The 15,712-nt window shown below is 43.9% G+C and overlaps 1 protein-coding gene across 2 annotated transcripts in view; it reads right to left on the bottom strand.

The window, feature by feature from the left end:
- Positions 1–255: 255 nt before the first annotated feature.
- EEA1 (early endosome antigen 1) overlaps positions 256–15,712 on the bottom strand; it is a 603,471-nt gene continuing 588,014 nt past the window's right edge. The window contains exon 29 of one of the 2 annotated variants that reach the window (XM_085653202.1): positions 256–1,191. In XM_085653202.1, the coding sequence (XP_085509328.1) occupies positions 1,069–1,191 (123 nt within the window). In that variant the 3' untranslated portion in view covers positions 256–1,068. The remainder of the gene's footprint in view (positions 1,192–15,712) is intronic. The other variant, XM_085653203.1, reaches the window with a different exon arrangement.

Genomic DNA, 15,712 nt, shown 5'->3' on the forward strand with positions numbered 1-15,712 from the left:
CTTCAAACTAGAGAAAAACATTCTCGGGTACAAACATTACTTGCCTTTATGCTAAAAAAAGAACTAAGGTACTGAGGCTCATGCGTGTGTGGAATGGAGAGGGCAGAGTTTGCGCCCAGGCTTCAATCTTAACTACCATTTTCTAGAGCAAAATATACTCTATTCCACTGAAATCTGTGGTACCATACATGAATTTAGTCTTAAGGAAAGTGGACCAGACGTAGGTATATTGGACAGGTCATTGGCAACAAGACATTTTTATACTCCAATTAAGTGCTTTATTTGAAGGAAATGGACACTTAAAATAAGCACTCAATATCCTTCATTATCACCCAGGAGAGAAAATAATACGCTACGTGAAGATTGTTCCCTGTGGAGCTAGAGCCATATTTATTATTATGCAACTACCCAATGATTGAAAGATTGGTCTCTAATTGTGTGGGGGTGCAGACTGGCCAGTAGCATGAAGTGCAGATTTACCTTCACAAGTAAGTGTGAGGCCTCACGTTATTATTAAATGTGCTGTAGATTAAAGTGCATGATGGAAAAGACAACCAAAAAAGATCAGGTCATTTGTTATTGTAAAAGTTGCAAGATATGCATACATTTTTTTTCTTTTTTGTTGAGAGCGTAAAAGTTTTTAAAACATGATATATTTAAATGCTTTCCTAAAACAAAATATATTTAAATATGTATGCCCCGATTTCCAAAAGAAGCATCGCATGTTGCAAAAATGTGGATGTAGTTAATGAGTAGTAAACATACATTAGTAGGACTTTGTTAGCCCTACTCCGTAAAGACAAATAGGCAGTCCAAAGCTAACGGAAAGTAAAGGATATTTCAGGCGCACACAGGCATTTTGCAACTTGAGTGTCACTGCAGCCTGTGTCTCACAAAAATACAATAGTTTTACTTCGTATTAATAAAGCATTTGAAAAGATATTTGTTTTTGACAAATAGTACAATCATTGTCCACATAGAACAGTAGTTTGTGAGTTGTACGAAGTGCAACAGTATATATACTATAGAGATAGTGTTATTTCTTGATGTATTGTCACACAACCACGTTTATCCTTGCAAGTCCTGGAAACACGAGGTGCAAACACGGACGGGTTTCTTGGAGGAAGGTATTAAGGCATTCCTTGCTGAACATTCGGCACAAAAAATATTTCCACACTGTCTACAATGATGCTGCAAAAAAAAAAAAAAAAAAGAGAAATCGTGTTTAAAACAGCTACATTTATAGACAAAACAGCAAGTTTAATTACTACAGCAAATGTTAAGGACAAACCCATTTAATTACATGATATCAGGCTGTTCGCACATGATGTTGGTTAGTAGGATAAAGTCCCGGTTTATTAAGCTCGCCACAGTCTAGTTGAACGTTTGACATTAGGTCAGTAACACTCTTGCTCAAGGGTCTGGTACTAAGCTGGAAGGTTGTCTTAGCAAGTGCTAGAGCCTGTAACACGATTCACAAATATCCCTGCTCATGAATGAGCAATGAGCTCAACACTGAAAGTGCCAAGTCACTATAGACTATGACGTCAGTAGAGTGCCGTAATTGACGCTGGGTCAGGAGGTCAGAAATACTCTACTCACTGAAAGTCCCGACTAAGTCTTATCCCACAATGTGCTGAGAAGGTACAGTATCTGCTTAACTTATTTAATGAGTTTAAATTACGAAGAAAATAAAGCTATGCACAAAACAAATGAGTAAGGGGGAAATTCAGAAACTGAGGAGGGATAAGGTAAAAAATGGAAAGGGCCAAGACTGAGATAGGGAAGTGTACAGGAATATCATTAATCGAAATTACCATGTCAGTGGGATCATATGTAAATGTGTTTGTACTTGTATAGCGCACTGCCGCCCCCAACGGGGGTATCCTGGCGCTTTTACTCATACCGCTGTGGAACCCTTCCTGGCTTTCCATGTGAGGTGTCCACTCCTGGGCACCCCCATGGTGAGGCCAGGCATCCCAGCGCTGTTGGGGCCATTGTGGAGATTAAGCAAGCTATTGCCCAGAGTTGCAGCGTGGGACCCATGATTAGAATAGGCACTGAGGCGAGAATATCCGGTCCGCGGAAATTATGTCATGAGGAAGGGGTCTGAACACAGGCCTCCCATAAGGGCTGCAGTTGCAAGCTGAATGTCAGTCATTCATAAATGTCGCTGAATAACGAGCCAACCATAAAACGACTCACAGGTTAAAAGAACAGGTCAGGATTAAAGATGTAGGTTTGCAACAGCTAAGGTAGTGCCACTGAGCATCAATAATACAGAGAGTTTTTTGTTGACTGTTTTGCCCAATAGAAGAGGACTTGTACATTTGGACATTAAATTATATGCTTCAAAAAGAAAAAATAATACATAGGTAAAAGGTCTGCCCATTTTGAAGCGATACATTACAGTAAAGGTTGGGTTTTGTTTATCGGAATAAGTGGAATACTTATCTGTGCCCATAGGTAGATGTGTCTGCAATCCACGGGGGGGGGGGGGGGGAGAAATGGGGGCAGTGGGGTGCGGGAATGGACTCTAATCTACTGACACTGAAGAAGGGAATGAACATTAACTGAAGCAGGGTGAAAGGTATTACACTTCTACTGTTTACGCATCCTCCGTAACGATCATGAAAGTGCAGTCTGTGTCCTCAACGTTAATGTTAGTGGGAATTTATAGAGCGCACGTACACCGAGTTGGCTTCATGGCGCTTGAGAACAGATTGACATGGAAGCGGAAGCTAATCCTGAGTGAACAACCAAGTTTTCAGTAGTTTCCTAAATGGAAGGATGTCGGTGCAAGTTCGAATCTCAAGAGGGAAGGAATTCCATAGCTTGGGAGCAAGAGTGGCAAACCTGCGACCTCCGAGCCGAGCCCTCTTGAAGTTCGAAATAGTAAGAAGAGAGAGGTGGGCGGATCTTAGGTCGCGAGTGGGGGAATACCCAAGTATGAGGTTGTTGATGAATTCCGGGCTGGTACCACGCAAGGCCTTAAAAATAAGGCATCCGGTTTTGAAAATACAACGTTGTGACACCGGGAGCCAGTGTAGTTTCCTCAGCAATGGAGAGGCAGGTTGCCATTTAGGTTGGTGGTAAATAAGCCGGGCTACCTGGTTTTGGACCAGCTGAAGTCGTTTAAAACAGATAATGGGGCATTCCCAAGTAGACCGAGTTGGAGTAGTCTAGATGAGATAATACTGTCGAAATCATGGCCTGGACCAGAGCTTCACGAGTAAGAAAACGGTGAATTTTCCTGATTTTTTGCAGTTAGTAAAAGCATTTGGACACCACAGCTCCAACCTGAGTTTTTAAGGATAGCCCACTATCCAGAAGTACCCCCAGAGTCTTAGCAGAGCTAGAGGGAATGAGAGGTGGACCAAGTGCAGGAGGCCAATATTGGGGGCCCCAGTGCTTAAGGCTGTCCCCAGTAAAAACTATTTCCATTTTCCCAGGATTTAGTTTGAGATGGTTGAGATCCATCCAAGTTTGGATAAATAGCATCGTATCCTGGAATTCCATGATGGAGTTGTTGGAGCTATCCACCCTGAGAAGGAGCTGCAGATCATCAGCATAGTTGAGGACCAATACATTTCTCTTTTTGAGTGATTTAATCAGAGGGGCCATATAGATGTTAAATAGGTGCGGGGAGAGGGCCGAGCCCTGGGGCACCCCACAGGTGGTAGTGTGAGGGTTAGATGAAAATTGGCCAAGGCGCACCGCTTGATAGCGGTCCTCCAAAAAAGAGGAGATCCAGCGTGCTGCAGTTCCTAAAACTCCGGCCCCCCTAACACGGTCGACCAAGATGTTATGGTCGACCGTGTCGAAGGCCGCAGACAGATCCAACAAAACCGGAACTCGGGGACAACCTTTATCAGCGAAATCACGTAAGCTGTCCATTGCTGACAGAATCACGGGTTCAGTGGAATGCGCGGGACGAAAACCGGCCTGATGGGAGTCCAGATGTTTGTACAACTCCAAGAAATTGGAGAGGCATTTAGCTACATAGCCCTCCAAAACTTTTGCCAGGAAAGGTAGCAGGGATATAGGACGGTAATTGGCGAGAAGTGCCGGATCTGCTCCCAACTTTTTCAGGAGGGGGACCACTGTGGCTTTTTTAAAAGCTAGAGGAACTATGCCAGATATAATAGATTTGTTCAATAGGGCAAGGGCCGGGCCAGGATGGATAGCAAGGCACTCTTTAAGAATAGGGGGGGGGCAACAGTTTGAGGGTGCACCTGATTTAATTTCCACTAAAAGAGACTGTAAGGTCTCTTCACTAATAGAAGGGAAACTGCTAAGGGTACTGTTGTCACAGTGATGAACCGGAGAAACCTGCTGTGAGGGATGGGACGGTATACTGGTTTTTATTAAAGAGATCTTGTCAATGAAATAGTCGTTCAGGGAATCACCGGATATGGCATGGTGGATTTCCCAGTTTCAAACATAACCTCAAGGATGATTTAAAGGAAGACATGTCTAAAGGGTCCCAGAATATTGGAAACTACCTTGGATTCAAAACTGTTCCGCTACCTAAAGACCTGCGCTCACTCTGAAATAGGGCCATTTACTCTAAATCGCATCACAATGAGATTTCATTGGAACGGTTGCACAAAGAACTGCCATCTCTCTTCACACAGGAAGATCTGGCCTTTTCAAATACGAGACCTGGAGAAGAGGTCTCCAAGTAAGAAAACGAAACTGTGCAGCCTGTAAAAGGAGATGAGGGGCCCAACTTTATGTTTGGGCATCTCCTCTGTGTTGGGTATGATGATGTAGTTGTTCGATTGGATAGAGTTCACATAGTAGGTCTGAAAATTGTAGAGACAACCTTGTTAAATTACATAAATCTTCAGAAAATTATATCATCTTAGCAGCTCAGAATACTGACTAGGTCTTGTTCCAGGGACATACCTGTGCTTTGATTTAAGTCATTGCATCAATATCGCTCTTGGGGCATCCTGTTGCATTATTTTCCTTTGGAAATGTTCGACATACACCTCTAGGAAGGAGGCGGCCAAGGCCTTGAAGATTCTTTCTAAAGTGCTCACACATGGAAAAGACAACTCTGGAGTAGACTCCCAACTTTCAAACGACTCTGAAGAGGAGAGGAGCTTGGCAAAGACCTTGATCATGTCGTAGCTGCAGATCTACACTTGAGAATGACAGGAAGGGCCCTTAAGGAACTAAGCAGATAATATTTGCCCGAAGAACTCTAATGTAGGGTTCTAGGGATCTTACGCTGAGCTTATTGATTTTGGAGTGCCTCTTGCTTAGAGAATATGTTGTACTATAGTGCTTATTCATGGGATGGCAATAACAGGATCCCTAGAATGCCTGTGCTAATTCCCATTGCGGGTGCCCTCATTTGGATTACCTGCAGAAGCAGTAATTTCTTCTCCTTCAAGTTTGAAGAATTGTTCTTTTTCTATGGTTTTGTTAAGTTTTGGTTGGGCTCTTCATCTTGTATTGGGGAGTGGGAGGCATTCTTCAAGGCCTATTTGTTGGTCAAGTGTGACCCATGGCTGGATTGGTCTATCCCAGATTAACCCCTTGTATGCCCATGACGAGCTGGACTCGTCATGGAGCACAGTCGCGCTGTGCCCATGACGAGTCCAGCTCGTCATGAGGCATACCCTAGAGAATCCCTCTGGTGCGGGCACCAGAGGGGTTCCCTTTCTGCGAAAATAGCCTCGGGAGCTGGGGAAGAGCTTCCCCAGCACCCGAGGCCCCCCCCCCCCCTTTCACTGTAATGACGATCGGCGCGCACGTCGTGCCGACGTCATTACAGTGAAAGTGAAACTGAAATGAGCCAAGAGGCTCATTTCAGGTTTCACTTTGTACGTGCTCAGGGGGCTATCTCAGCCGCCTGAGCACGTAGAAAGACGGGAGAGGTATCGTTGGAAAGGGGAGGGATCCACCCACTAGACACCAGGGAGGGGGGACCGGCCCCTTGGGCAAGGGCCTTTGCTCCCCCCTGTTTATTTTTGGGAAATTTAGTCTTTTTGACCCCCCTGGGGGGCAGATGGGGGCATTAGCCCCCAATCTGCTCCCCCCGGGGGGGGGGGGGGTAAAAAGCCCACTAGACACCAGGGAAGTTTTGTATAAAAAAAAAAATAGGGGTGGGGCTGCCCAAAACGGGCAGGCCCATGCCCCCTCCCCCCCCCCCCAATTACTACAGTCTACAGCCCGGGGGAACGCTGGGTGGTAGGACATTTGTGTCAGCCCGGTTATGCCTCAACCTTCCCACACAAAAATGTGTGAAAAAGGTGATGTTTTCAGCTAAATTTGAGGTTTGCAGGGCATTCTGGGTAAGGAAACGTTGGGGGATCCACGCAAGCCATACCTCCCTGGAATCCCCCGGGTGTCTAGTTTTCAGAAATGTGTGGGTTTGGTAGGTTCCGCTAGGTGGCCGCCGAGCACCGGGCCAAAAACCCAGGTGACCCCCCTTGCAAAACCAGGTCGTTTTGAGGTAGGCAATTTTCATGTCGCCTCAATACGTTTTGGGGCCTTGCCTGTCGCGGGTACTTGGGCCTCCCACAAGAGTGAGGCACCGTTTTTATCGGGAGACCCGGGGGAACGCTGGGTGGTAGGAAATTTGTGTCAGCCCGGTGATGCCACAACTTTCCCACACAAAAATGTGTGAAAAAGGTGCCAAAAACCCAGGTGACCCCCCTTGCAAAACCAGGTCGTTTTGAGGTAGGCAATTTTCATGTCGCCTCAAAATGTCGCGGGTATTTGGGCCTCCCACACGAGTGAGGCACCGTTTTTATCGGGAGACCCAGGGGAACGCTGGGTGGTAGGAAATTTGTGGATCCACGCAGATTCCGGAACTTTCCACCACAGAAATGTGGGGGAAATGCGTTTATTTTGTCAATTTTTTAGGTTTGCAAGGGATTCTTGGTAACAGACCCTGGTGGGAGGCAGTCAAGTCACCCCATCCTGGATTCCCCTGGGTGTCTAGTTTTCAAAAATGTATAGGTTTGCTAGGTTTCCCAAGGTGCCCGCAGAGCTAGGGTTCAAAAACTACAGCTAGAAATTTTGCCAAAAAAGGGTCATTTTTCACTGCGAAATTGAGGTGTGACCACGTTGCGTTTTGCGCCGTTTATTGTCGCGGGCACTAGGCTGACCCACACAAGTGAGGTACCGTTTTTCTCATAAGACTTTGGGAAACGCGGGGTGGGTGGAAATTTGTGGATCACGCAGATTCCGGAACTTTCCACCACAGAAATGTGGGGAAAATTTGTGTTGTCAATTTTTTAGGTTTGGAAGGGATTCTGGGTAACAGACCCTGGTGGGAGGCAGTCAAGTCACCCCATCCTGGATTCCCCTGGGTGTCTAGTTTTCAAAAATGTATAGGTTTGCTAGGTTTCCCAAGGTGCCCGCAGAGCTAGGGTTCAAAAACTACAGCTAGACATTTTGCCAAAAAAGGGTCATTTTTCACTGCGAAATTGATGTGTGACCACGTTGCGTTTTGCACCGTTTCCCGTCGCGGGCACTAGGCCGACCCACACAAGTGAGGTACCGTTTTTATCGGGAGACTTAGGGTAATTCAGTTTTGTAAAGGAACTGTTATTATCTATTGACTTTCGATGCATTTCTGCCTTCCAAATGAAAGATATTGTGTAAAAAAGAAGTCATTCTAAAAAATGACTGATAATTCTCATGCTAGTATGAGTATTCCCAATTTCAGAAATGTGCAAATATCTACTGTTTCTAAACTCTATATTTTGTTCCCATTTCAGAAATACATAGGTGTCTTTCATACCGATTTTTCCATGTACACATTTTTACTGAACAATTACTATATTCCCGGTACATAATAAAAACCATTGCAAGTTGCTGCTCAGTTTTTGGCTCTGGGTTCGTCGGGTTCTTGGTGAACCTACAAGTCCTATATATCCCCACAACCAGTAATGTCCAGCGGATGTAATGGTATATTGCTTTCAAAGAGCTGTCATAATAATAAGAAGTTACAGGTGAAAACGTTGACACGAAAGGCTTTTTTTTTCAACTAATTTTCAATTTATCCTATATTTAACTGTTAGTTTCTATAAAAAAACTGATGGATCTACACAAATGAACCCTTGCTGAATTCAGAATTTTGTCTTCTTCTCGAAAATGTATAGCTTTCCAGGATCCATTATTGCTTTTGTACCCATTTCTGCCATTAACTGGAAGGAGGTCAAAAGCACAAAAAATAGCAAAATTAGGCTATGTCCCACAAAAATGCCAAAACTGTGAAAAAAATGTTGGGTTTTTGACAAAAGTCTGGTATCCCCGAAAAGCTGGGAAAATGGTGATATCAACCCCACAAACCCTTTTTTGATAACATTTGCAGGGAAAAACCCAGATGCTTTCATTTGCAGCCCGTTTTTCCAATTTTTCCGCAAAAAACCAAATGTTGCTGTATTTTGGCTCATTTCTGTGACCCCTCTAGGAGAATCCACCAGCCCTGAGAACATTTAGAATCCCCATGATGTTGGAAGAAAAGGATGCAAATTTGGCGTGGATACCTTATGTGGTCAAAAAGTTACAGGGGCCTCAGCGCGCACTACCCCAAATAGCCAAAAAAGTGCGTGGCACAGGAGGGGAAAAGGCCTGGCAGCGAAGGGGTTAAGCAATTTCCAAGCATGTTTCTGTTTTGATGTGCCAGGGGATGTTTATGCGTAACATGAAGTTGCAATGATTATGCTAATCAATTAGAACATCGAGATTATAACCTCTTGGCATAAAAGAGTAAAGATAAAAGTAATGCACAAATATGGAGGTGGATAGCCCATGTCTTCAACAGTTGCATCTTTCCCATGAACATCAGAAATGCCAATAACACACTATTGCTTCCCAATCCACTCTAAACACAAAGCGGCGACTATCTGTTTTCATGTGGACACCTCATTACCTTTGCAGACATCAACCAGGTGAAACATCACAGACATGGCATGATTAAGGAGATAACGAGGGCTAGGGATGTCAGTGTAATGACATATTATGCCCCTAATGGTGGACGGAGGCTCTCCACTACCATTTTTACAAAATGTCAGCTGAAGAACAACCAATCTGGACTAATTATTTTAATCTGGTGAAGGATGGAACTTTATAAGTCTAGGGAAGGGATATCTTCACAACAGCAACGCTAAACCTCTATGCCACCACGATGTGCAGGATTATTCATTTTTCTCCCATATTCTGGGATTGAGTATACTTTTTTGGGTAAAACCGGATCTAGTCTATATATCAAACTAGTACCTCGGTTGGCCATATTTAACTTGAGCAGTGCAATCTCTCAATATCTAGTACCTCTGTTCTGGGAAGTGGAAACAAGCACTTGTTTCACATCTAAGGCTCATTTATTGGTTCTGAGCAACATCCTTATTTCGATGATCATTAAAATATAAAAAAAGCAATTAACTGTCCACTCTCCCAACTTTAAATTATATAATCATATCAGTCACGCTTCCTGCTACACAGCACAGAAGCTGATTTGGTTGTGGTCCTTGAGGATCCTAAACTCTTGCTGGACCAGGGACGCACTACCTCCTGGGATCTCCTTGTTCCCTCACCAGACTTCAATACCAGGGCACAAAATGCACTGCTATCTCTGCGTTTTGAAACTGGAATCACTGACCAGGTCCTGGACTCGAATGGATCGTACCTTGGTGATCACTCACAACTCATTTATATTCTCCATTTTAGTTTTCAATAATTTTACATTTACACAATCTCTCACCCCTTGACTAACAGAATGTTGGCAATTAAAAAGGCATGTGATGAAGTCACAAGAAATGCTTAAGTTTGTCTATTGGGATGTTTTCTAATCATCTTCCCCTCTTAGATCCTCTTAAAACAAGGCTCTTTCGGAGTCACATGGGACTCTTTCCTCCCCCCCCCCCTTCAGCCTACCTTCCATCAATGTTTGTGACACTCCTTTGGCCAGGTCTCTTCTATTCATATGGGTTCTTGTTGATGGCGTGTGCTGTTGACACCCACATTCTACACTTAGAATCCAAATTGTTCTATTCATGTACTAATTTCACTTCCTAGCTATCAGCTGTGGTGTTCTGGTTGAGGTATAACACAGGTAAAATAGAAGTTGGTATCAAGAAATACCTTTCCATCTGATCCGGAGACTGATGGGCTAGGGATCTGGACCCTGCACCTAAAACACTCAAAAGTCTGTAACTTGGGATTATAGTTTGATGATGCTCTTTCGCTCACTCGGCGGATCAACAAAGTCACTTCTACATACTTTTACAATCTTAAAGAATTTCAGAGGGTAGACAAGAAAGTTTGAACTACTGTTTGGCTGGCAGAAAAGGGAAGCAACGTAGTGATTTTGCAGAGCGGTCTGTCTTGGCCTACCTGCGTCTTCCCCGAATTCAGAATGGGACTGCTCATGTTATCTTTCAGTTCCTATGTCACTCACATATTTATCTGTGCTTAATCGCCTTGCATGGGCTACCACAACCCTATTGCATTGAATTTAAAACTCTTTGCCTAGCTCACTGTGCCCTCCACTTCAATGGCCCACTTTACTTGGAAAAGAAATTGATTCACTATTCTTCTGCTCGTTCTCTCTGCTCAACCTTGCAAGTGCTTGTCCTCCCCTGGAGTTACTGGCTCGGGCTGGAGGTTGCTCCTTCTCATACCTATTGATCGACTAAGGTGTGGAATGCTATTCCGCCTATGCATAAACATTTTGAACAAATTAGTGGAAACTGTACTTTGTACAAGTGTACTTTTGCTGCTTGAGAGTACACTAGTTTAGATCTGTTTTTTCCAGAGGCCTTGCTCCAGATACTGAATATACATCCGTGGCTGGCTGGTTATAACAAATCTCCTGGAGGACAGTTGGTTGGCTTCTGGGAACAGGAGTCCTGGAGTGGTGGTTACAACAGTGATGCCACAGAAGGGATTAGTCAACTTGGAGGTGGACAGTGCCATCTGTAAACACAAAGGGGATGCTTTTACAGCTCTTTCTTTTGAAGTGGAGATTGCCTAATGTAAATGAAATCACTCAAGGAAGGAGCCACCCAAGACTTTATCTGGGCTCCCAGCAACAGGGGAACACCGGTTCCAGCACTGGCCCAGGGATAAAACGTCATCGCCTAAAAGAAAGTGAATAGAAAGAGAAACAAGGCTCCAGCAGCTAATTGGAGGCTAGGTCCTTTTTCCACAAGGTATTATAGGAAGGTGTGCTGTAATATGGGACAAACAATGCCTGGAAAGGGAGGCTGGGTCTTGGAAGTAGAGAATTCTACAATCACTTGCACCTCATCACCACATCCACATAACATTCCTGGATCTGAGAAAAACACCTAACAAAAAAGGATTTTGTCTGACTGCTAAAAATAGTCATCGGCTAGGCTCCTGCTAGCACACAGGGACTTGAACTACTTTCCAAGGTTCAATTGAGTGCTCCCCCCACAGCTGATTCACCCGTACAAAAGGCAGAATGGCTCCCTGCACTGAAAAAGGTGCTATTGAACCCCTGCTCTGACGGGATTGAGTCTACAGCCCAGATTTACTAATACTTTGGACAGAGCTTGCATTACTTTTGTAACTCAAACCTGACCCAAAGAGTTATGCCGATATTTACTACCCAATGTGCGGCTATGGATGGCTTTGCATTTTTTTTGCATCAAGAGGGATTTCCAATAGGTGGTACATGGGCTTTGTCATACTACCATCCATGAGTTTTGACACACATCCCTATCTACAGACATTTGTAGACAGAGATTCGAACCAAAAAATAAAGATTCTTGAAGCAGATGTAAGAGGAGAAATATGGAAAATGTTACTTTTCCAGTATGCAACTGTTCTTGGCAGGTAGAGCTGTAGATTCACATGCTTTGCATAAGTCTGCCATCTAGTGTTGGGTCCGGATGCTTGCACTTTGTTTTTCTTCGAAGAAGTCTTTTCCAGTCACGAGGTAGGTAACTCCTCCTTTCGGTGATAGCGCGCATGGACATCGACTCCATTATTAGATTGTTTTCCCGCAGAGGGTGAGAATGGAGTTAGTAAGAGTAGAATAAAGATGTCCATGAGTATGTATCTAAGTAAGATAGTACTAGAACAGGTACAGGTGTTAATGTAAATGTTAAAATGTTTCTAAAGCGCTCGAATACCCATGGGTGTCTTGGCGCTAGTTGGGAATAGCAGTGAAGGTGAGATCAGAGAAAGACTAGAGGTAAAATAAAAAAAAAACAGGTTTTTGTTAGTTTCCTAAAGCTCAGTAATTTGAGAGCTGCTTTAGTGTTTATAGGCAGACTGTTCCAGAGAGCCGTGGCTTCAGAGGAAAAACAACTGCCTCCCCATTGGAGTCTCTTAAAACTGGGACGACAGACTGTCAGGGAGTTTTTAGATCGCAGGTCTCTATTAGGTATGTACCAAGAAAGGGACTGTTTAAGGAAACTAGTAGTTAGATCATGCAAGGCTTTATAGGCAAGGCATAATGCCTTGAATTTAATACGGTTCTTTACAGAAAGCCAGTGAAGTTCCTTAATGGAGGCTGAAACCGGATGGAACTTGGGAAGATTCAAAATAAGCCTAGCCGCATTCTGCAAGCTTTGGAGTTTCTTCATGTATTGTTTTTGAAGTTTAACAAAAAGTCTGTTGCAATAATCCAATTTCGTAAGTATGAATAAGGAAATGACTGTTTTCTGGAACTGGAAGGATCTTCCTTAAGACTCTCAGTGTTGAAGCTGGACGAGACAACTGAGCTAATATGCTTATTAAAGTTCAGTTTGTCATCATCTGTTATGCTTACATTTTTTGCCTTTTGGACTGGGATTGGGAGAGTTCCCAACTCTGCTGGCCAGCATGCTGGCCTCCAAAACTTAGGTTTATTACAAAAAGAGTAACACCTCTGTTTTCACTGAGTTTAGTTTGAAGCAAGGCATTCCCATCCAGTCACTGACAGCTCTCATACAGTTATGAAACTGAGAGATGGTGACTTCTGTATTGTTGGAGGCCGATACCACGATGGAGTATCGTCTGCATAAGATGTGGGGAAAATCCAAAAGATCTAATAAGGGAGGCCAACTCTGAAACATAAATATTGAAGAGTTGAGGGCTTAGGGAAGATCCCTGAGGGACCAAACATGGAAGAGAGAAGGAGTTGGATGAAAAATTCTCCAACATAACTAAATAACTTCTGTCTGTTAGAAATTATTGGAGTAGGGCAAGGGCTTTATCAGCAATGCCCAATTTTTGGAGGTGGCCGACAAGGGTGACATGATCGACTGTGTTGAAAGCCGCCGACAGGTCAAGGAGAATAAGTGCTGCAGAGCCTCCTTTGTCCAAGATAGTTCTTAATTCATCTGTGGTTTTTATTAATGCCGTCTCAGTACTATGTTCGGCCCTAAAGCCGAAATGAGAAGGATCCAAAAGATGGTTTTCCTGAATTAACTGTGTAAATTGAGTGTTGATCAGTTTTTGCACTATTTTGGCTGGGAATGGTAACCTAGAAATAGGATGGTAGTTTGCTGGATTATCAGGATCTAGGTTGTGCTTCTTAAGAAGTGGCAGAATAGAGGCCTTTTTCCACCGAGTGGGAAAGGTGCCCGGGGAGGTGGGTGGCCGCATGTGAATCTACAGCTCTACATGCCAAGAACAGGTGCATACTGGGTAAGTAGCATTTTCCGTTTGCGGCATGTGAGCTGTAGAACACATGCTTTGCATAGACTAAACAGCAGTAATCTCCCAAAGCGGTGGCTAACCTGTAGCTGTTGCAGTCATTTGAAAGAGTGTACGTAGAACTTCCTGGCCTACGTTAGCTTGTTGTCTGGCTAACACATCTAAACAATAGTGTTTTGTAAATGTGTGTGGTGTAGACCATGTTGCAGCTTTACAGATGTCAATTATGGGAATGTTTCCTAAGAAAGTCATTGAAGCCCCTATTTTGCAAGTGGAATGCGCTCTAGGGGGGATTGGTAAAGTCCTCTTTGCTTTTGCATATCATGTCTGTATACATTTGACTATCCACCTTGCAATACCGAATTTAGAAATGGGATTGCCCTTGTGTGGTGGAGCAAAAGCAACAAAGTTGTTTAGTAGTACGAAAAGTTTTTGTCCTTTATGTAGTAAAGTAATGCTTGTTTCACATATAAAGTGTGTAGAGCTCGTTCTGCCACTGAATACGGTTGAGGAAAGAACACCGGCAATCCAACAGATTTGTTGATGTGGAAGGCAGAAACTACTTTGGGTAGAAATTTAGGGTTAGAGCCAAGAACCACTTTGTTTTGGTGTACTTGTAGAAATTGTTCCTCTATGGTTAGTGCCTGGAGCTCACTCACTCTCGTCAGTGATGTAATAGCAATGAGGAAAGCAACTCTCCAAGTGAGAAATTGCAGTTCACATTTATGGAATGGTTTAAAGGGTGGACCAATTAGTCTGGTAAGGAAAATATTAAGATTCCACACTGGGGCACGTGGAAGTCTTGGTGGAATAACTCTTAAGTCCTTCCATAAAAGCCTTGATAACAGTCACTCTGAAGAGAGACAGATGTCTATACAGAAGGTTTGCAGCTACTGCCACGTGATGTAAGCGTATAGATGTATATGCAAGATTTGACTGCTGCAAATGCAGTAAATAACAAATGATATTTTGAACTGAAGCATCCAGTGGGTCGATGAAGTTGTTACGACAAAAAAAAAAAAACAACTGCTGCCATGTTGCTGTATAGCAAGCTCTTGTAGTAGGTTTTCTAGCCTCTTTAATGATATTCATACAATCTGGTGGAAGACAGATAGCCAAACTATGATTTCAGGTGCCAGATCGCAAGGTTGAGGGGTTTGGGGTCTGGATGTCTTATCTCTCCATGGCTCTGTGTGAGGAGACTGGATGTGAGATGTAATTTTTGATGAGAAACTACTGAGAGTTCCAGCAGTGTAGTGAACCAGGGTTGACGGGTACATGTGGGAGCTACCAGGATCACCGAGTTTCCGAACCACTAGCGGAATGAGTGGGAGAGGCAGAAAAGCGTAGGCAAATATCCCTGACCAGTTCATCCATAAAGCATTGCCTTTGGATAATGGGTGTGGATACCTGGAGGCGAAGTTTGGGCATTTTGGTGTGCGGCAAACAGATCTATGTCTGGGAAGGCCAGCATCTGAAAGAACGGGAGGAGAACTTGAGGGTGAAGTTCCCATTCGTGGATCTGTTGTCTTTGTCTGATGAGCAGATCTGCGGTCTGATTGTTTGCTCCTGGGAGGTGTTCCGCTAGGAGATAAACCTTGTGAGGAATGGCCCACTTCCAAGTGGCTTGTGCAAGGTGCGACAGTAGGAGAGTGTGTGTCCCCCCTTGCTTCTGTTTGTAATACATGGCTGTCATGTTGTCTGTGCGTATCAGGACTGCTTTGCCTACAAGGTGAGTCTGGAAGGCTTTGAGTGCTAGAAAGACTACTAGCAGCTCCAGGTGGTTTATGTGGAGTTGCTTTTGATTCCATAATCCCTGAATTATATGAGTTTGGAGATGCGCTCCCCAACCATTGAGTGATGCGTCCGCTGTTAGCACTGTCTGGGGTACTGGGTCGATGAAAGGCCGCACTTTGGAAAGGTTCTGTGGATTACACTACTGCAGAGTGTGTTGAGTGCGGCCATCCACTAACACTAGATCTGCCAGTTGACCCTGAGACTGATTCCACTGATGTGCTAAACGTTCCTGAAGGGGAAGCATTTGAAGTCTTGCATAGGAAACTATCATGATGCAAGA

This window comes from Triturus cristatus, chromosome 4_1 (genome assembly GCF_964204655.1).
Source record: "Triturus cristatus chromosome 4_1, aTriCri1.1, whole genome shotgun sequence".
In the NCBI taxonomy this organism is placed as follows: domain Eukaryota; kingdom Metazoa; phylum Chordata; class Amphibia; order Caudata; family Salamandridae; genus Triturus; species Triturus cristatus.